Source organism: Castor canadensis, chromosome 13 (assembly GCF_047511655.1).
Source record: "Castor canadensis chromosome 13, mCasCan1.hap1v2, whole genome shotgun sequence".
Classification (NCBI taxonomy): domain Eukaryota; kingdom Metazoa; phylum Chordata; class Mammalia; order Rodentia; family Castoridae; genus Castor; species Castor canadensis.
The window spans coordinates 38,761,875-38,779,945 of record NC_133398.1 but is presented as its reverse complement, the minus strand read 5'-3'; the positions used below and the strand labels follow the sequence as shown (position 1 = coordinate 38,779,945).

General features: G+C 50.6%; 2 protein-coding genes across 3 annotated transcripts in view; one reads left to right on the top strand and one right to left on the bottom strand.

The window, feature by feature from the left end:
• Dnai1 (dynein axonemal intermediate chain 1) overlaps positions 1 to 12,894 on the top strand; it is a 68,694-nt gene extending 55,800 nt beyond the window's left edge. The window contains exons 14-20 of the mRNA XM_074051581.1: positions 4,615 to 4,704; positions 4,836 to 4,923; positions 5,530 to 5,609; positions 6,823 to 6,971; positions 7,060 to 7,159; positions 9,465 to 9,650; positions 12,574 to 12,894. Of these exons, the coding sequence (XP_073907682.1) occupies positions 4,615 to 4,704; positions 4,836 to 4,923; positions 5,530 to 5,609; positions 6,823 to 6,971; positions 7,060 to 7,159; positions 9,465 to 9,650; positions 12,574 to 12,672 (792 nt within the window). The 3' untranslated portion in view covers positions 12,673 to 12,894. The remainder of the gene's footprint in view (positions 1 to 4,614; positions 4,705 to 4,835; positions 4,924 to 5,529; positions 5,610 to 6,822; positions 6,972 to 7,059; positions 7,160 to 9,464; positions 9,651 to 12,573) is intronic.
• Positions 12,895 to 12,953: 59 nt separating this feature from the next.
• On the bottom strand, positions 12,954 to 15,014 carry Enho (energy homeostasis associated). Of its 2 annotated transcripts, none has more exons than XM_020156846.2 (2): positions 14,781 to 15,014; positions 12,954 to 13,767 (listed from the first exon to the last, which is right to left on the bottom strand). In XM_020156846.2, exon 2 carries the CDS (start codon positions 13,598 to 13,600, stop codon positions 13,370 to 13,372), a length of 231 nt encoding a protein of 76 aa, XP_020012435.1. In that variant the 5' UTR covers positions 13,601 to 13,767; positions 14,781 to 15,014; the 3' UTR covers positions 12,954 to 13,369. The 2 variants fall into 2 exon arrangements, with proteins under 2 accessions (XP_020012435.1, XP_073907683.1); XM_074051582.1 differs by lacking the exon at positions 14,781 to 15,014 and adding an exon at positions 14,453 to 14,766.
• Between the last annotated feature and the right edge of the window lie 3,057 nt (positions 15,015 to 18,071).

Genomic DNA, 18,071 nt, shown 5'->3' with positions numbered 1-18,071 from the left:
CTAGGAACCTCTGGAGAAGGGAGGAAAGGGCCATGAGTGAGCAGCTAGGGATGGCAGGTACCAGCTTAGAGGCCAAAGAGCTTGACGTGGGAAGGGGCAAAGAGCTGGGGTCTAATGCCCCTGAACTCCCAGTAGGAGGGTCCCATCCACTGACCAAGGATCTCCTAAGTATGGTCATTAGTAACTCAGAGGCCACAGCTGGAAGCCTCCAGGGCTTGACAGGCTCTGGCTGAATATGTTAGAGTTTAGACCCTGCCTACAGGCTTCCTCAGCTCCCCATAGGGGCTCTCTTCTACAGCCTGGGCTAGATTTTGGGGAGCTCCTGACAGGTGGGTTCTGCCTGTTGCCTATCCTCTGGGTGAGGATGGAGGCCCGGTGGGCAAGGTCTGCCCTTGAGCCTCTCATAGCACCTCTTTTCTCCAGACAGTTTTAGAGGGACAGATAGGCCTCTGCCATACTCTGAGACCAGCGGGAACTATTGCCAGGACATTGAGAGTGGATTTCACCTTGACTCTGTCTCCCATCTTATTCTACTGGGAACAAATCTGTTTCACTCTCAGAGAGCTCTTGGCTCTGGCTTTGAAGTCCCTCCCTTACCAGAGTAAGGGAGGTCTCTTCCTCTGAAGCTGTGCCCACCATGGGCAGGTCAGGGAGAATCTTTAAGAATGAATTTCTGCCTCAAGTTGCCCAAAGTCTCTGAGCTCATCAGGCAGCACTGGGGCTCTGTTTTCTCAGCTTTCCCTGTCTTCCAGGCCTGATAGTCTTTAATCTCTGTGCCCCTACCTCTCCTGGCCCGGAGCAACCTGAGACAATGATCTGAGCTCCTAGACAGGCCTGAGCAGAGGGAGGACTGACCAGGAATGGGGCACATGGAGCCCTCTCTGCTTCAATCTTTATCTAGAGCCTGAGACAGATGTTTGGAGGAAGGCAGTCCTCCTGTATACATCTTTCTCCTACTTTCCACAAAGTTGAGACCAGAGGCTTCAACCTCAGGAGTTCTGTCCATCCAAATGTCCCCCCCACCCCACAGTTTGTTACTCTAGGTGTGTGGAGATCTCCAGACATGAGGAGGATATCTACAGAGACTTTAAAACCCAAGGCGAGAAGAAAAAACCTGTCTTGATCAGACTGAGCCAGTGCTATCCCTGCTGTGTCCCTCCCTGCCTTCCCAGTTCAGATAGCCCAGGGTCAAGCACAGAGCATCTCTGGCCCACCTGACCACCCTCCTCAAGCCCAGGAGAAGGAGAGAGACCCAGGCCATCTACCCTACTCCTACTCTACAGTGTTCTGTAAATCAAATAGCAGGTTGGGGAAAAAATAAGGTATAGAGATGACATGTCATCCCTTCCACTGGACAGGTCCCCGGAAGCCTGCAGCTTCACAAAACAGAAGAGTCAGGGTTCTTGGCTGGAATCATTGCATGTGACCTGGGAGGACTCATCTGTCACTCATTCATCTACTCACTTCCTATACCCTTCTTTTCCTCTCACTCCCTATCATCTCCCTTCCTCATTTATGAATTAATTCATCCACTCGGTAATTCCTCCCTGTTTGTTACTCTGGTTGCTGAAGATGCTCAAGGGCCTAGTCTCTGGAGTTCTAGTGGAAATATAACCACAGCCACAGGCTGACCAGGGCAGGCCAGAGTGCTAAGTGCCAAAGACTTCATGTGTATGGAAGGCATCTACATTGTTCTGGGTAGGGACTAAGGGGAGGGCCAGGCAGGTCTTCCTAGAGGAAGCAAACCCTGAACTGAATTGTGAGAGGATGAGTGTTAGCTGAAGGAGAGCACAATGACACAGGACCTCAAGCACAGTAACTTGTTGGGAAACAACACATCATTCAGAGAACGTGTGAGAGACGAAAGACTTGAGGAAAGGGCCAGCACCCAGTCATGAATGTGCTGAGTTAAGAAGCTTGGACAGTGTAGGGGCAGTGGTTCTAAATGAAATGTTAATAGAGAAGCATAATGTATTAAAAAGATGAGAGTGGAACTACTCTGGAAGAATCATGACTCTGCTTGGTTAAGAGTTCCCTTTTATCACTCCCCCGTCCCCTAAGATTTTCCCTGAGCAGAGTTTGAAAATTGCTGCCCAGTCATCAGAAGGTTTGGGGTGGAAGCTTAACGGTTGTGATTGAGTTGTGATTGGGGTGCTGCAGCATGAGAAAGTTAAAAAGCTGAGCAAGGGTAGGGCAGAGGAGGTGAAGATGTAGACATAAGAGGGAGAGTTGTTAGGACAGTGAAACTGATGGAAGGAATTGATCAGATGTGGGGAAAGGGAAGAATTGATGTTGCCTGGGTTTGGTGTGCTCACTAGGACATCCACAGAAGTGGGAAATAGCAGAAAGGAACAGGTTTGGCCAGAAGTTAATATAAGAAGCCTGAGAGACACTGGAGGGAGGTCTCCTCCAGGCAGATGGCTATAAGAGCCTGGAGCTTGAAGGAGAGCCAGGCTGGTAAATGAGATGCCAGAGACATCAGAGTCTAGGTCCTTCTTAAAGGGACTATATTTGGGGGAGATAAAAGAGGCTAGTTTGCACCTCAAATGCCAGGCTGAGGCAGAAGGAGTTTATTCTGTTGACAAAGAGGGGCTTTGGAAGGTTTGGAGCCAGGGAGAGAACTATCTTTTGAAGAAGACTGGGCTCCTGTCCCATAGCACAGGCTACTTCCCTAGGGAGCCTGCCTGGGTGGCCCAGCCCTTTTCAGGCCCTACTGTGAAGCCTTAACCAGCAACACTGTGTGGGCTGTATGTGTGCTGTGCAATTCTGAGGCAGGGAGCAGGAAGGATGCAAGACAGAGACTGGGGTCAGGCTAGTTTGTCCTAATCAGATAAGGCAGAAGAGGAGAAATCAATTAAGCAGGCTCCAGCTCCAGCTCCTCCCTACCACCTGGTCCCTGGGCTTCCATTCATTCTTTTAAGCTCAGTTCCTACCCTCCTTCTCTTGCTTTATTCCTACCCTCTCACCTCCACTCCAGGAGCACTGTGACTTGTGCGCACACACACACACACACACACACACACACAGTCATTTGCAAATATACACACTCCACCCCCCATCGGGCATCAGGCTAAGTGGGGTGTGAAATACAATTTCCATGAGTGCTGGCATCTGCTTATTAAACACTTCCCTTTGCAGCTCCCTAGCGCCTCTTACAGCCTGGCCTTTGACACTCCTTGTCCCCTCCCCCTTTAAAGACACAGAAGGGGAAGCGGTCTCAGTCATCTGACTTGTGCCTTACAGGCTTTGTGGCATTCTGGCCTCCCCAGTGAGAGCACAACAGAGCCAGCTGACCAGACAGGCCCAGGCAGGATTCAGCCTGCCCTCCTTTGGCTCTGACCCATGAGGCCTGGGGGTGGGGGGTGGAGAAAGAAAAACCCTTCTCCTATCCCCCAACAGCCATGGTGACAGCTGCGGTTACAGGCAACAGCCCTGGGTTCTTGGCCTCCCTCACTGGGCCTCTGCTTGTGACAGGGGGAGGGGACATGCTGGACGGTGGTCCCAGCATGGGCGGTCTGGAGGGAGCCTGAGGATGGAAAGCTCTGGGCACCCAGCCCCACCCCAGCTCTCTGGGACTTGGCTTGGCCAGGCCTCCACATCTGGCAACAGAAACTTGAGCCTCAAGCGTGTCATCTTCATAAGACAACAGCTCTGTCTCCAAAACACTTTCCCATATGTTCGCTTCCAGCCCTGAGAAGATGGGTGGGGCAGAATAATTAACCCCGATTTGCAGATGGAGAAATGCAACTCAAATTTGGGATTTGGGAGCAAGATTCTGGGAGCAGGAGCAAGAGCTAGTGTGGATATGAAGGTGGGAACCAAGGATACACTTACCAGAGAAAGGGCAAGCCTGAAAGAAGAGAGCAAGGGGTTGGGGCCTGCTCCTCCCTTCTCCCACCCACCTCCCAAGCAAACAAGGAAAAGGCCCTTGCAGAAGTTTAGAATTCACATACCTAGGATGATGGTAATAATGAGGCTATTAGCTAACATCTTTTTATTTTTTGAGACAGGGTCTCATTAGGTAGCCCAGGCTGGCCTCTAACTTGTAATTCTGCCTCAGCTTCCTGAATGCTGGGATTACAGATGTGAGCCACCAGGCCTAGCCTCATTATTTAGCCTTTATTGAACAATTAATATGTGCAGTGTTCTGATCTAAGAGTTTCACATATAGTATCTCATTTATTTTTTTTTTACAACAAGCCTATATTATTATGACTCCCATTTTATAAATGAGGAAACTAGTTGCTGGGCCCTGTCTTTTCCAGGCCATGTCTATCTACATAAGAAGGCTGAACCCAGAACTGTGATTTTCTTCCTACAACTAGGCTTCTAGAACCCAACCCAGGAAGGAATTGAGCACCTCCTAGTTCCTCCCACAGCTGAGCCCAATATTAAGGCAATGCTCTGACTGGCACTGTTGCTGCATGTTGGTCAGGGAGAGAGGGATAAGAGAAAGTCAGAGCTGAATGGAAGTGGTAGAGAGGACCAATTGGATTGGGAAATGGGTTCACAGAACTTGCTTCTGAGACTTGGATGGGTGCATGGGGAGCCCTGCTCACAGCCCTAGTTCAACAGAGCAGAGTCCAGAGCTTATTATGGTCTGGCATGTTCCAGGTCAAGTGGCAGAAGGACGACATGGACAACAACCTTAATTTCTTCTCCGTGTCATCTGATGGTAGGATCGTGTCTTGGACACTTGTAAAGGTGCCTGTTTCCCAGAAAGGGTGGAACAGGGATGGATTGGGAATGGGGGCGCTAAATGGCAAAGGGTACCCTCCAGTCCTGGTGATTCAGCTCAACCTTCATGCCCCCTCCCCCTCCCTCTGTGACTGCAGAGCGAGCTGGTTCACATTGATGTCATCAAGCTGAAGGTGAAAGGCAGCACCACGGAAATTCCTGAAGGGTTGCAGCTGCATACAGTGGGTAGGAACCCCAGCCCTCTTCCCTCCATTCAGGCCCTCGAAAGGTTCCAGAACTCCTCCGGCTTGTGCTGGAGTCCAGTCAGGGATGGAAAAGCCTGACTGTCAGCTGGGCAGTTGGCCATTTGCAAACCCTCCCTAGATAGGCCGGTCCCTTCCGCATTTGCAGACCCAGTTCTTGTTTATGCATATGAGGTGCTGTTATGCAGATCCATTCCTGTTTATGCAGATCAGGGCCCTGTTTACCCAGATCCTGTCCCTGTTTACTCAATTCCCACCCTGTTTATGCAGACCATATCCCTGTTTGCACAGACCATGTCCCTGTTTGCAGACCCCATCCCTGTTTACCCTGACCCTGACCCTGTTTAACTCAATCCCTGCCTTGTTTACCCAGGCCCCCATCCTGTCTGCAGAAGCCCTGGCCATTTGCAGAGTCCTAACTGCCTGGGACAAGCAGGCCAGAGGGCGGGTTTCTGTTTGCCTGGCCTAGTCCCAGCCCTCACAGTTGCCCAGGTTCTGTCTGGCGGCACTAAGCCCCCCTGCTGAGCAGGACAGTGCTGGGAGGCTCCCTCTGAGAACTGGACTAAGGCTGCCTCCCTCTTCTCTCAAGGATGTGGCACCGCCTTTGACTTCCACAAAGAGATCGACTACTTGTTCCTAGTGGGCACAGAGGAGGGGAAAATTTACAAGGTGAGGCAGTGCTGCCCCTGTCAACAACTTGCGGGACTACTTGGACCTGAGCACCTGGGGAGTTTATAGTACTCAACAAATCCTGTTCTGACAGATCTTAGTGCTGGTCAGTTCTGGAAAGCGTCTCGGGAGAGAAGAAAGGATTTCTTAATCTGCTTGGGTGGCAGGAAGCAGGGCTACATGCAAGAAAGGGGATGGGAATTTTGGGGATGATTTTAGCCCAGCCTAGTTTCTCCCCTTCTCGGCTTTTCTTCCTCTCCTAGAAGTAGAGACAGACTTGGGAGTGGGGACTGGGAGAATTGGAACATTTTGGGCAGACTTCCTGGAGGAAATCTGAACTTGAGCTGGGCTTTGAAGGCCAGGTAACAAACAGATTGATCTCTGAATACTGGTGCATCCCCACCGGCAGGACACAACCTCACAGCCAGTTTCTGCAATGTCTCAGTGTTAGTAGGTGAACATCCCTCAGAACCTCCATCCATCCAGAAATAGCTCTGCTGCAAGCTTTTCTTAGGCTCAGAGACTCAGAATGTTAATTACAGGCAGCCTCCCGGGAGCCCCTGAGGCCCAGCCAGAGCTGGTCTGAATGCAAAAGAGGTCCCCACCCCCTTCCTACCCCTCCCAGTGGCAGCCCCAGCAAGGCGGAAGGGAAAGAGACTAGTCACTCTGTCTCCCAGAGGGAGGGGGAGAGGCTTGCTTGTCAGGCCAGAAACTGAATGGGAAATATGAGGACCTGAGTCCGCTCCTGGCTCCACACCCGCTCTTACCTGCACAGGGTGGGATATTTTTCACTGTTGCAAGGATGATGCCTGTACTGCTGTGGACCCTGAGCTGTGTCTATCAACAGGCCATGACCTGGAGAAGTAGCGAGGCCTCACCTTGCTCAGGGCCTGAGACCACTCTGCGCTGGGACTGGGAAAGGAGACTTTTTCTTCTTGGCCTAGCTCAACCACTTTCCCTCCACTCACCCTCCAGGAAGTCTCCCCTGCCTAGACCAAGCTGCAACCCCTAAGTGCCTCCTTTCTTTTAGGGGGTGTGGAGGGTGGGGAGAACAGCCAACAGCTTGGCCTCAGCTCAGCTGTGACAGTGATGTAGGGTAAGGACATAGAGAAAGCTCAGGTTCTGGTCCTCCAGGGCCCCCAGGGAAGGATGGCTGCCAACTCCTCTCTCACTGTTAACCCTGATCTTTCTCCCACCTCCATCCTCATTCCAGTGCTCTAAATCCTACTCCAGCCAATTTCTGGACACCTATGATGCCCACAACATGGCAGTGGATGCTGTGACCTGGAACCCATACCACACCAAGGTCTTCATGTCCTGCAGCTCCGATTGGACAGTGAAGATCTGGGACCACACCATCAAGTGAGGGGTCCTCCTGCCTTGTGCCCTCCCCAGAGGTCTGGCACTGTGAGCCCCTTATGTCATGGGCTTCCCCACTCCACCACTGCAGGACCCCCATGTTCATCTATGACCTGAACTCAGCTGTGGGTGATGTGGCCTGGGCACCATACTCTTCCACTGTGTTTGCAGCAGTCACCACAGATGGGAAGGTGAGTGGCCCCTTTCTCACCCTGCTGAGCCTCTACTTGAGACAGGCTGAGTATCTTAGGGTCTCCCTCCTGGAGAGCCCATCCCATGCCCAGGTCAGTAGGGTAAGGTGGGACATAGGATTATCCTATGCAAGGCCCAGTGGAAAAAGGGGTCATTTATGTCAGGAGGCCTTAAGGAGGGAATGGGGCTGTTGGTCTCCATGGAGAAGGCATGGGGGATGGGATGCTATCACGCAGCTATTTCTCTCAAGTCCTGGGAAGGAAGCTAGAGGGTGGCAGGGGTCAGCTTCACCTATAGAAATACTTAAGAGCCAGAACTGATCGTGACCACGATAGTATCTATAAGGTAGTGAGGTCCCTCGACGATAGTATCTATAAGGTAGTGAGGTCCCTGGCTGTTGGAGGTACAAGCTAATTCTGAGAAGGTGCTTTAGTGGAGCCCCTTCAACACTGACAATAAGTGAAAACTCAGAAACAAAACTTTTGTGAGCATACTCTTAGATGTGAACCCATTTTCCTTATGGACTTTGATAAACTGCAAGCACTGCTGCTCCAGGAGAGAATATAGTGATTAAGGCATCACCCTAAAGTCAGTCAGTTATCCAGTCCCTGGACAGATGTTTATTAAGGGCCAACTGTTGTGCCCAGCTTCAAGCTGGGCCCTGGTGATTCAGAACTTGCTCTTAAGGAGCTTACATTATAGTGAAGGGAAAAACAAAACAAAAAAAAAGCAACAATATCAAAATTCCCAGTGTTAAGAGCAGAGGATTAAAAGTGGGTGATATATGAACACAAATGTTTACAGTAGCATTATCATAATAGCCAAAGAATGAAACAACTCAGTATCCTTTAACTGATGAACAGATGAACAAAATGTACTGAGTATGTGAAGGGATTATTATTCAGTAATAACAAGGAATGGCATATTGATACATAGGACAACATGGGTGAAGCTTGAAAACTGTTACATAAAATAAACCAGACACAAAGGACAAACATTGTATCACTCTATTTACATGGTATACTCAAAATAGATTTGCCTAGTATTCCTAGGTTTTATTATGTTCAAAAAAGGCAAATCTACAGAGATGGAAAGTAGATTGGTAGTTGACTAGGCCTAAGAGAAAATGGGGAGTGAGTGAGTGCTAATAAGTATAAAGTTTGTTTTGGGGTTGATGAAAACATTCTAAAATTAGTTGTGTTGATTTCACAAATGTTAATATACTAAAAACCAAAAGCTGTATACTTTAAATGGACGAACTTTATACATAGCATGTGAATTGGCTCACATAAAGCTGTTATAAAAAAAGAGAGATAGCCAGGTGTGGTAGGACACTGCTCTAATCCCAGCACTCAGGAGGCTGAGGCAGGATAGGGAGTTTTCAGCCAGCTTGGACTATGTAGGGAGAACCTGTCTTTAAAACAAAGAACAAAAAACAGAGAACTAGAGACAGAGATAGAAACAGAGAGAGAGAAAAGGATTGGCTGGATGGCTTCTTTGAGAAGGTGACATTCAAGCTGAGAGCTGCCTTGTAAAGACAGGGTGGGGGAGCAGTCCATACTGAGGGAACAGATGGTGCAAATGTCCTGAGGTGGGAATGAGCTCGAGGAGTTTCAGGAACAGATAGCAATGTGGCTGGGATGTAGAGAGTGAGAACTTGACGTGAGAGTGAGAAGACTCTGGGAGGAATTTTAATGTTTTAGAAGGAAGTCTGGATGCTGTGCTGCATGGGGGATGAATTGTAGAAGGGCAAGAGTAGAGGCAGGGAGACCAGGTAAGAGGCTGTCTGCCACTATTGTCTGGGCAAGTGGTTTGGAGTTTAGGTAGGGCAAAGAGAACATAAAACATTTATTGAGCACCCACATGTCAAGGGCGATCTGAGCACTTTACATCTATAAACTGGGATAAACCTGGCTTTGCCACTTATAAGTTAGCTTCAAAGAGCTTCTACTTTCTCATTTACAAAATAGGGGTAATAGAGTGGTTATGAGGAGCATAATTAGATGATGCAACACATGTGCCCAGAGTCTGGTACATGGTAAATACATTAGACTAGATAAATGGTAGCTGCTATTTATTCATTCTGCACAGATTTAAAATTTCTCCTAAATTTTTATTCTCACTCACTCGAACACAGGAAAAAATGTAAACAGAGACACACGTTTTCTTTCCACTGCCTCCAGCTCTGGTGTGCTAACCATTAGCCTTCTTTAGTGTCTCCAGAAAGTCCAAGGACTGGTTCTTCTGAGGTAAGGGACAGGGACTTCATTACCCTTGAGTGTGATGACACCAACCTCTCCATAGGCCCACGTGTTTGACTTGGCAGTCAACAAGTATGAAGCCATCTGTAACCAGCCTGTGGTGGCCAAAAAGAAGAACAAGATCACCCACGTACAGTTCAACCCCATCTACCCTATCATCATTGTGGGTGATGACCGGGGGCACATCACCTGCCTCAAGCTGTCCCCCAACTTGCGCAAGATGCCAAAGGTATGGGCTCCAGGCATTTGGGCTGCTCCAAGAGATAAAGATGCTGGTGGGTATGACCAAAAGGGGAGGATCCAGGGGTGCTCCCAGGTTTCTGGCTTAGACGACCAAGGGGAAGGATGGTATCATTGCTTGAATTAAGAGTCTAGGAGGAAATAGAAATCAGTTTTGACATGCTGCATCTAAGTTAACTGTGGGGCCAGGATGGAGGTACCCAGTGAACAAGTGGGCCTGATTTGGGGGAGGCACAAGTGAGGGCATGGTCTTATTGCAAAAAGAAGACGTTATGGGGATGGCAGGCTGGAAGGGGACTTCAGGCTTAGCCAATGCTTCATCCCTGGGCTTACGCAGTGTTAGCTCAGTGGTCCCAGAGCTAGGAGCTGTGAGTCTAACACAGAGAAGGAGGAAATGGACCGTGAGGCGGGTAACTAGGTCAGTAGCTATGTGGTTTTCTTTTTGAGCTGTTTTCTGTTTCTGGGGTGTCTAATGGGTAGGAGACCCTTCCCAGAGCTCAAGTGCCCCAAATATTGACCACAGAACCCAGAGCCATGACCTTAAAGTCTACACCCCAGCCCAAATTGAGACTGAAGAACCCAGACCTCACAAACCAGGATATAGAATCCAGAGCCCCAGGGTCCAACTTAAAAAAATTCAGAGCCTAAGAATCCAGAGTCCAGTCCTGCCCATATGCGGTACAAAGAGTGGAAATGGCTCTTTGCTTTCTGTCAGATTCTGGGCAAGGGTCAGGGTTAGGCCAAATTGCCCTGATGACTGTTATCTCCTGGTTACAATTGGAGGCATTTATTGCAATTTGAGGCAGGGGCAGAGGCCTCTTTCAGCTACTGACTTCTCCCCCACCATGTTCCTGTCCAGACAGGGCCGTATACCTTTCCTCTGGTGATGGTTTGGTCTATTCCCCACCACGTCCAGGGAGGCAAGGGTTTCAAGCATGGCCGGGCTGTAATTGTAGCCAGCTGGGGGAGGGGGTGGACTTGGCTATAAATACTCAGAAGGCTACTAAGCGCCTGCAGCTGTGGCCCAGAGGCTGCGGTGGGCTTTGGGGGTGGGGGAATTCAGCGTGGTAGGAATCTCTTTGCTGAACCCAGCTAGTTGGCCTTGGGAGGGGGAAGGAGGCAGCTAGTTTGTGGAACAGATAAAAATCTGTTCTTAATTTAATGAGAGAGGGGCAGGCTTAAGCTGACAGAGCTGGACAGTCCTCTGAAAGGATAATGGTCAGTTTTAGGAGGGCACAGCCGAGACACCCATCGTGAGGATGGTTGATATGGATGGGAGCCCTGCTCTGATCTAGGAGGGCAAGGATCTCCTACAGTTCCAACTCCTCATAGAGAAAAGGTCAATCATAACTGGAGGGAGTGCTGTGCTCTGTGTATCTAGGGACTTAGATCACTGAGGACCTGCACAGGGGAAGGTTGGGGCTGATTCTTGGGTGGATTAGAAGTTCCTATGAAATTGCCATCTGACCCTAACAGCAACCAAGTGATTCATGCAAAAGGAAGTTAGTCCTCTGGGTAGCCCCACAGCCCTTCCCAAGAGGGCTGACTTCCCACAGAAGCCCTGATTTCCCTGCCCAGAGAGCTTCCCGTGCTTGCTGTTAGACTAAGTCAAGGATTATTTTTCCCTAACTACTGTATAGATGGAAAATTGAAGCTCAGAAAACCAAGGGACTTACCCAGAGTCATATGGGGAGTTAATGAGAGAGCTGGAACTAAAAACCAGGTCCCCTAAATCTCAGGGGATGGGGTGAGGCCAAGAAGAGAAACTGAACTTTATTTGGGAAACAAAAAGATGTCTTTGTCCTCTACCTTCAGAGTGTAGAGGTAAGCTGGGTAATGGCATAAGCACTGGGATGCAAGGGGCTGAGGGAGACAGTTCTGAGAGCAGGTGCCAGGATCTAGGCAGGGGAAAATTTGAGCTCTGTGTGGTGTCTGCAGCCAGGATGGGTCTGATTGACTGCACTTTCCCCCTACCTTACAGCCCAGGCCAGACCCAGGCTGGGCCTCAGCAGGCAAGACTGGGGTAGGTGCCAGTGAACAGTGGGCACAGGTGGCTAAGAGAGTAGGGGTCCAGGAGCAGAGGGAAGGCAGGAAATGGCAGCTGTCCAGCCTGCCTCAGCATAGCCCACATCAGAGTCTGGACAGTAAGGAAGATACTACTAGTGTGTTCTGCCAAGGAGTTCTCAGGGTGCCTATGAGTGACATCCCTTCTTCTCAGGACCCAACTTACCAGTGGAAGCATTACAGTGCTTTGCAGGTGGGCATTAGGGTCATAAACTCAGGATCTTCTGTTCTGAGGGTTAGTCCCAGCTAGAAACATCTGGAGTCCCATCTGCCCTCACTAGTCTCCTGATACCTTCCCCAGTCCTGGGTATGTGTAACACGGCAGGTCTGGCTTCAAACATTAACACATTTCCAACATAATCTGAAGGTATTAGGAAAAAGCACTAAGTGGAGTCCCCTGTGGCCTTGTCTATATCCCCTCTCCCTCCTCCAGCACACACCTGTTAGCTCTTTGATAGGACTCAGCCCTTCCTGTGGGAAGGGTAGTACCAATAATCAGCACTGTTCCTCCCCAGAACTACGGCTCTCTTGACCTGAAAGCCTAGCTCCTCAGAGTATCAGGAGATGTAACCTTCTCCCACTCCTGCCAGCATCAAGATCCTGTGTCTATTGAGTTTGAGAGTCAGAGCCAGATGCCTTCTCGTAGGCCCTCAGCTAGGCTCCTGGGTCACCTGAGTTGGGGGGAGGATCATGGGGGAGTAGGGTGGGGCAATGATCCAGTGTTTACTGGGCAGGAGAGGGCACGGCACAGCTGGGGCAGGCTGGGCAGAGGAGTCAGTGCTGGCACCCAGAGAGAGGCAGCCCATCCTTTACCATTCCTCCCCTATCAATATTTCTCCTCTCCCTAGGAAAAGAAGGGGCAGGAAGTGCAGAAGGGTCCAGCAGTGGAGATCGCAAAATTGGACAAACTGTTGAACCTGGTGAGGGAAGTGAAAACTAAGACATGAAGCTCTGGCCTCAGTCCCTTCCCCATTTCTTGAACCCAGTACACTGGGTCGGATGCCAGGAGGCCTAAGCATCCAGCAAGTGACCCCAACCCCTGATCAGGTCCCAGTATTTGCCCTTCTCATTCTGCTCCTGAAAGTCCTGACACTTTTCTCTAGACTTGACCCTCAACCACCATTACTCCCTCTTGTCTTGCACAAATAAACCTGATATCTAGAAGCTCATCTCATACCTTTAATTTTGCTACCATGGGGCTGTCAGGAAGAGGAGAAAAATCTCAGGGTAGAGCCACAGTTCTGTTTATTATCCAGCAAACAGTGGGAGGACCAGGGGAGGGGCCAGGCCTGGACACCCTCCCATTATTGCCATGGGTTCCAGTTTGCTTCCCCAACCTAGAGGGCCTGGAGGCGCTGAGCCTAGGGAAAAGGTAAACCCAGCCCTTGGCCCTTGGGATGGAGCAGAGTCCAGATGGCCCTGGCTCTAGCACCAACTCCTGAACTCCCACTCCAGGTCTGTCTCTCTAAGACCACCTGGGGCCTCTCTTGGAGTCAGGTTGGCTAGACTCTGGGCTGTTGGGTTTAGCTCCAAGCAGGCTGGACTCGAGTTCTGAACCCCAGGCTGGCTGAACTCTGGGATCCTGATTCCAGGCTCTGAGTGGGGCAGACTCAGGTCCCAGGCTCCAGGGTGGGCCAGGGGCCTTCAGGGCTGCAGCAGGTAGCTGCCTTCATGGCTAGGCTTCTGGGGTGGTGGTGCCTTCTCAGGACAGGGGCCAGGGCTGGAGTTGGGAGTGGATTCAGAAAGAGAATCGACGTCGGCAGAGCGAGAGTGGCAGGCCCAGCAGAGAATGACCCAGAGCAGCAGCAGCAAGAAGCCTACAAGGCCGTTGCAGACGATGGCGATGAGGGCCCCCTGGGAGATGGCTGCCCCCATGACGGGCAGCACCCTCAGACCAAAGCAGACAGCAGAGCTGCCTCGATGACAAGGCCCATGCCGAGGCAGAACTCTGGTAGGGCCGGCTCTCCAAGGAGGCTGTCCTGTGCACACACGCACACTTAATGATTCCTGGGTGGTGCAGATGCCCACCTGCAGTCCTGAGCCTGGGGGGGTACAGAGCAAAGGAGAGGATGGTGAGGAGGGAGGAGTGGGTGAGGATCTCTCATCTCTGATCTCCCTTGGCAGAGGACCTTGGGTGCCAGCAGGCTCATATACTCCACAAAGCCAACACCCCCATCCTCAGACCTGACTCTGGGCACCTAAATGCAGGTATAGCCATAGTGGGGAAGCTAGTATGGGCAGGTAGCCTCTTTTTTCTTTTTTTTTTTCCCTATGCTAGGGACTGAACCCTGGGTCTTGAGCATTCTAGGCAAGCATTCTACCACTGAGCTACACCCCCAACCCAGGCAGATAGCCTCTATTTCATTCTCCTGGTGGGCAGAGTCTGGCCCTGCCCATCAAGCTTCCAGCTCGCAAAGGCACACTGTTGGTGGGTGGGACTGAGGTAGCCCAAGGCCCAGGAGGAAGGGGATTGTGACCAGTTTCAGAGTAGCCAGGACACCACCTCTCTTGAGGACTGCAGCCAGCCAGCCCAGGAGACCTGCAGAGGCATCAGCTCACACAGAGGGAACTTTGTGGTGGCCCTGGCAGGCATGTATGGGTTTTGTGTCCCTAGATGTGCCTCTCCCTGGGACACTCTCTGGGTCAGGTGTGTGTGTTGGGTGTCTGGCTGTGCCACTGTCTCTCTGTTCCCTTGCTGGATGTGTGCCTCTGTCCCTGCATACCCACCTCTGTGATTGTGTGCGGCTGATTGCTTGTCTGTCCGGGTAGCTCTTTACATTTGTCTCTCTGTATGTCCTGAGTGTCTGAATGTGTCTCGTTTCTCTCCCAGTCTGTCGCTGTGTATCTTTGTATCAGTCCTTGTGTCCCTCTGTCCTCGTGGACGTGCTTCTCTCCCTTTTACCATGGGGTCTGTCTCGATGGTTCTGTGCGTCTCTCTGCCTTTGTGTCTGTCTCTCCTCCGCGCTGTGTATCTCTGTCTCGGTGCGGGAGTCTTTGTCTCTATCTTCGTCTCGGGTCTCTGCCCCCGTGCCCGTGGGGGGAAGCCCCCCCTTACCTGAGTTGAGCCCGGTTCGCGCCCGCGGGAGGGTCCGGGGCAGCGAGATGCTCGGCGCAGACTGAGGCTTGGGAGCCTGCGGGCGGGGGGCGGTGGGAGACAGGCAGGGGCGACGTCCACTCCCCCAGCCCTCCCCCTCGGCCGCGCAGCCTCCGCCGGCCGCTCCCGCCGCGGGGCGACCGGGGCGGCCTCTGCCGCTGGCGGTCTGCGGTGAGCCGGCACCTCCTCCCCCTGGGGCGGTGCCTCCTCCGCTGCCGGGGCCGCTAGCTCGCTCGTTCGGCGGCACTCGGGCGGCGGCGGCGGCGGGAGCGGCGCGGAGTTCGGCTGGGCTCGGCTGGGTTCGGTTGGGCTCGGCTTTGGCCGGCGGTAATCGGCTGAGCTCGGTCGAGCTCGGCCGACAGCAAAAACAGTGAAGAGCCCCGCCTCCTGGGTGGCCGGGGGCGCGGTCCGTCGGGGGCGGAGCCATAGCATTGATGCTGCCGCCACTCGATTGGCTGGCGGCGCCAAGTTCCCGTGCCATTGGTCTAGCTCTGGGGTGGAACCGGACCGCCCCAGTTCAGGCGGAGAGCTGGAGAAGGACTGTAGGGGCTACTTTGTCTTGATCCATCCCGCGAGAGATACTGTAGCGTGAAGGCGAGGCCCACTTTCTTGCAGGGTTTTTTTTTTTTTTTTGCACCTTCCATTTCTGGAAGAGCTGCATACCCAACATCTGTACAAGGCCAAGGCCTCTCAACCCCCTACATCTGAAGATCTGAGGAGACCACCCCCCAGGCCTATATCATCATGTAGAAGTCCCTGTGTCTCCATACCTGGGAGATGATTGAACCTCTTCATCTAGGAAAGTCCCTATCATCCTGCACAAACTACTCCCACTGGGTGTGGACTCTGCATCCCCACTTTAGAGGGTGGGTAGTTGCGTCCATAATCCGACTCTAGAAGGTAATGTGAAGCTCTCTGGGAACACCAGTTCTTTGGATGCATTTACTGAGTTCCCACCCAGAGTTGGTCCCAGGCTTGTGCTTTTCTATGCTGTAAGGGAGCTGACAGAGAGTGAAGTGGGGTACCCTGAAAAATGGCTCAGCCCTGACTGGAATAGGTGCAGGCCTGGTGGAGTTCTTGACTTTATATCCTAGAAGCTGTCCTAACAGGAAGATAACTTGGACAGGAGCAGTCAGGTAGGCCTTCCTCTCTGACTTCACATGCCAGCGACATCGTGTGTGTGTGTGTGTGTGTGTGTGTTGGGGATTTAACCTAAGGCCTCTCACATAAAACCTCACCACCTGCACCAGCTTGCCCCTCCTCCCCATTTGGGCCCTCATCTCCCTTACAAATTCTCCATGGACAATTACATCCCTGAAGCTATACCATGAAGACTCCTAGTCTTAATTTATCTCTTAACTTGACTCCTATATTGCCATGTGCCTACTGGAATCAGGTTGGTGGTGGTTCTGTCACTAACTTTGTGACCTTGGGCAAGTTTCTTACTCTCTCAACTTCATTTTACTCATGTGTAAGATGGTTATAATAATAGCTACTTCTTTGGGTTGTTTTTCACTAATTCATTTATACCAGATCAACCATATTTTAGCAAATGCCAGCTGACATAACCCCAAGGACCATGTGGCTAAGGGGTCTCTTCCTTCATAGGCCATGAAATTCACATAAGACCCCTAGAAATCCAGATGCTGTCATGAAAAGGAGAAAGGGAAGGTTAAAATAATCTGAAAGGCTGAGTCATCCAAAGCTACTGAGTTAGAGATTGTCTAAAATAAACTTTGGACCCTGTGGAGTTAACCAGAATGGATTAATTTTAGTTTTCCCCTGTTACCCAGCAGGGTGAAGGCATTGTAAGAAAGATCAGATCAGTTATAGGAAACAGAAGACATCATTGCACATCTGAGTATAATGTAAGTGAATTTTGTGACCCAGCTGTAGGAGTTCATATTTTATCCTGAAAACAGTGAGGAGCCACTGAAGAATTTGGAGCAGAGAAGTTATGTGATCATATCTAGAAACCAGATGACTTTTTTCTTTTGGTGGTGGTATTGGGGTTTGATGGTCTCATTGCTTGCTAGGCAGGCACTCTACCACTTGAGCCACTCTACTAGCTATATTCAGAAATCAGAAGGATGATTTGGACTGCTGGGAGTAAAAGTGTATTGAAGGGATATTGAAGGCATTTGAGAGTGAAAGCAAGGGGTAATGACAAGGGACTAAAATGATGGTAGCAAATGGAAGGAGAGAGCAGGACAGCATTGAGTATATTTGGGAGCTTCAGCTGGCAAAACTTAGAGACCTACAGGATAGGGGAGGTATGAGGGAGGCAAAGTCTGGGATAACTCTCTGGTTAGTGGCTGAGGACTCTTCAGTGTTATTTCCTGTGATAGAGAACACACAAGAAGAAGAGACTTGGGCAGGGGGGTGATGAGTTCAGTTTGGGAAATGTTGAGTTTGAAGTAACCAGTAGAACACCCAAGTGGAGATGTTCTGTAGGCAGTTGGATAAACAGGTCTGCGGTTCAAGAGAGAGATACACACTAAAGATAACACTTTTCTAGTTATCTACAACAGGGTGGTAGATAAGCCAGAAAATTGGATGAGCTCACCCAGAGAGAGTAAGAACTGGCTTAAGCAAAAAGATGCATTTAGAATCAGATCCTGAAATCTAAAGACAGGGATGACTGGACTGGAAGAACAAGTGGAACAAAGAGACTCAAGTCATCCAGGTTCTTGTTCCACTTCTCATCTCTATTTCTTTTTGCCTATCTCCTTCATTTCCCTCCCCTACCCACTGCCCCTGCCACCTCCACCCCTAGATTGGTTTCCAATGCCCTCCTGGTCCATATGTTGAAAACCAAGACTTCAAACAATTCCAAACATTGAAATCTCATTGTCTAGGTATCAAAGAGGGATGTGTTGGTTGTGTCTGTTGCTGCTACTTTTTTTTTTTGTACTGAGACTTGAACTCAGGGCTTTCACCTTGAGTCACTCCACCAGCCCTATTTTTGTGAAGGGTTTTTCCTGATAGGGTCTCATGGAACTATTTTCCCGGGCTGGCTTCAAACCGCAATCTTCCTGATCTCTGCCTCCTGAGAAGCTAGGATTACAGGCATGAACCACCAGCACCCAGCTGCTGCTGCTACTTTTTGAATGCAGTTTGCAAATTCTGAGGAATTGGCTCAAATTAGACGGTTAACTTTGGACCAATCAGTGGTGGTCAAGGGGATGAGTGTCAAATTAATTAACATGGCCCATATGATAACTCTATGGACAGTGGGTAGTGGGGTGATTT